The sequence below is a fragment of the Megalops cyprinoides genome, chromosome 2, assembly GCF_013368585.1.
Source record: "Megalops cyprinoides isolate fMegCyp1 chromosome 2, fMegCyp1.pri, whole genome shotgun sequence".
Classification (NCBI taxonomy): domain Eukaryota; kingdom Metazoa; phylum Chordata; class Actinopteri; order Elopiformes; family Megalopidae; genus Megalops; species Megalops cyprinoides.
The window spans coordinates 65,630,001-65,632,500 of record NC_050584.1 but is presented as its reverse complement, the minus strand read 5'-3'; the positions used below and the strand labels follow the sequence as shown (position 1 = coordinate 65,632,500).

At 48.2% G+C, this 2,500-nt stretch overlaps 1 protein-coding gene across 1 annotated transcript in view; it reads right to left on the bottom strand.

Annotated features, from left to right (window-relative positions):
* LOC118772978 (protein kinase C iota type-like) overlaps positions 1-2,500 on the bottom strand; it is a 24,096-nt gene that overhangs the window by 7,269 nt on the left and 14,327 nt on the right. The window contains exons 7-8 of the mRNA XM_036521690.1: positions 2,481-2,500; positions 1,269-1,324 (exon numbers count right to left, since the gene is read on the bottom strand). The exon at positions 2,481-2,500 is cut by the window's right edge and continues 38 nt beyond it. Coding sequence (XP_036377583.1) covers positions 1,269-1,324; positions 2,481-2,500 — 76 coding nt within the window. The remainder of the gene's footprint in view (positions 1-1,268; positions 1,325-2,480) is intronic.

The window sequence follows — 2,500 nt, the reverse complement described above, 5'->3', positions numbered from 1 at the left end:
GCAGCACCATCTTTCACTCCAGCATCAGTGATCTGGGTGGTGGGTGGGGGAGGGGGGGTGCTGCTAATAGGCCAGCGGAGGTCAGCGGCCACGCTAAAGGTCGCTCCATCAGCTCAGCTACAGGAAATCAATAACGGCTACAAGAGGCAGTCTGAGCACCCCCCCCCCCCCCAAATCCGTCCAGAGGGGAGAATCGGGGGAGGGACTTGGCCTCACCAACAGGATTTAACTGACAAGCCAAGCCTGTAAACGTGATTTCCGAACAGACCTGAGTGAAGGGTCGACGTGGTTCTTATTCAGTGAAAGCAGCAGGCTTATCAGGGTGGTCATATCAAATGTATAATATACAGGCTTTACAGGAGTCATAAAGCATACAGCTGCCACTGCAGGGGGGCCCACAGTGGAGATGAGTCTTATCGACGGCTCTGTAGAATCCTCCGTCTTTTCAACCCACGTGACTTTATTTCCTCAGTGTGAATGATCTGACATGTGCTGATGTAACTCTTTATCCTTTAATTATCAAATACATCAATCAATCAACCAACCAACGACAAAAAAACACCACCGTGCTCACCCGGCATTCATTGGTACGCTGTCTGGAGGGGACCCTAACGCAACACCACTGCAGTCAGTGGAGCAAGGCATGCTGGGAAGCCTAGTCAGAGCATGACTGAAGGCATGCCACTCTTTGTAGCATTTCCCAGCTATTTTTCTGCTACATTTTTTTTTTCCCAGGATGGCAGTGTAACAAAATGGTAAGGAGCGGTGCTCATAACTGAAAAGTTGCTGGTTCGATTCCCTGCCGGGGCACTGCTGTTGTGCTCTTGGGAAAGGTACTTATCCCAGAACTGCCTCAGTTAATATCCAGCTGTACAAATGGGTAACATGGACAGCCTGTGCAAGTTGCTCTGCATAAGAGCCTCTGCTAAATGGCTGTAATGTACTTCACACTGAAATAGCCTTTTTTAGGCCTCATATATTACCTTATATTGCTTGTCTAACAGGAGCCTGAAACTAATTTTACATTATCAAAAAGAAAAAAAAGTCAGCCAGGAGGTGGAAAAACAGAGCATTTAAAGGGTTTGCTTGGACATTCCAATGACACATTGAGCGGACCGATACATGTTTGGTGAGCCCAGGTGAGATGTATCCAACTTCTTTTTCTTATTTGGGGTTAATAAACTTGAATAGGCTATTACTCCGAATAAGCAAAATAACTGGGTAGCTAAAGGTGACCTTGAGTCAAGCGGGGAGAAAAGCTCTCTCACCTCCTTCTCCTCCCCGACGTGGTCCAGACTCTCGCAGGAGGATTTGTAAGGAATCACTGCAGGAGAAGAGGAAACACACACAGCGTGAGCACACACACGCATGCGCTCGCCGCAGAAACCGCACGGGCGTGCAGACTGAGGAGAGGTCAAAGGTCAGCCGTCTCACCGCTGGTGTCGGCCCTGCATCATTTCTGCGCTGCTACACTACATTTTTACATTATTGGCATTTGGCAGATGCTCTTATGCAGAGCGACTTACATTGGTTACAGGTTTTTTTTTTCTTAAAAAACCTATAAGTGAGTTAAGTACCTTGCCCAAGGGTACAGCAGCAGTGCCCCAGTGGGGAATCCAACCAGCAACCTTTCGGTTATGAGTCCTGCTCCTTAACCACTATGCTACACTGCTGCCCCACTACAGCGGCAGTGTGGTGTACAGTAATGGTGAAAAGCGGGGCTGGTCCAGTTCCGTGGGCAGGGAGGGTACTGCTGTTGTGACCTTGGACACAGTACTGAACACTATTGGCCACAGTAAAAATCCAGCTTTTCCACATGGATAACATGTAGAAATTGTAAGCTATGGAAGCCACACTGTATAAGAGCTGTCAGAGGTGTACAGGGTCATAGAGACATGGTTAGGTTTTCAGACCCTGGGTCAACCTCATTTCCAGCAGTCACTCTTAAATTCACATACAGTATGCACCCTCATCTCTCCTGATCTGCTCCTCTCAGTGGGTCAAACACCTGGACTCTGACCTCTGACCTCTGAGCACCTGAATGAGTCTGACCACCAAGGCTCACCTCACAACAAACGCAACTTCCACTAATCAAACGGGCAGCACTCCTGAACACGCCCTTTGCTCTCTGACTGACAAGCCACAGCTGGGCTGGCCATAGGTGGCTACAGGACGCACTGGCCTACAGTGATTGGCTGAGATCAATCTTATTTGTTATTGATTGGATGAGCACGCCGTGAGCTTCAGGCAGCATTTATCAAACCATTCACACAACCCCTTTCTACAATGAAACTAGCCGTTGGCAAAATTCGTGACTCGCTCTGGATAAGAAATGAATACTCAGAAGTAGGAGTTTGTATCACTGATTTTTCAAGGCTGTTCATGGTCTCTTCCCCTGCTTTCAGGTGTCTTTATCTGACAGGTGTGTATTTTCATGTGTGTGTTCAGTCCAGGTGTGAGTGCTCAGGTGTGTGGCTTACCTGGATCGAGGTGATCTGAG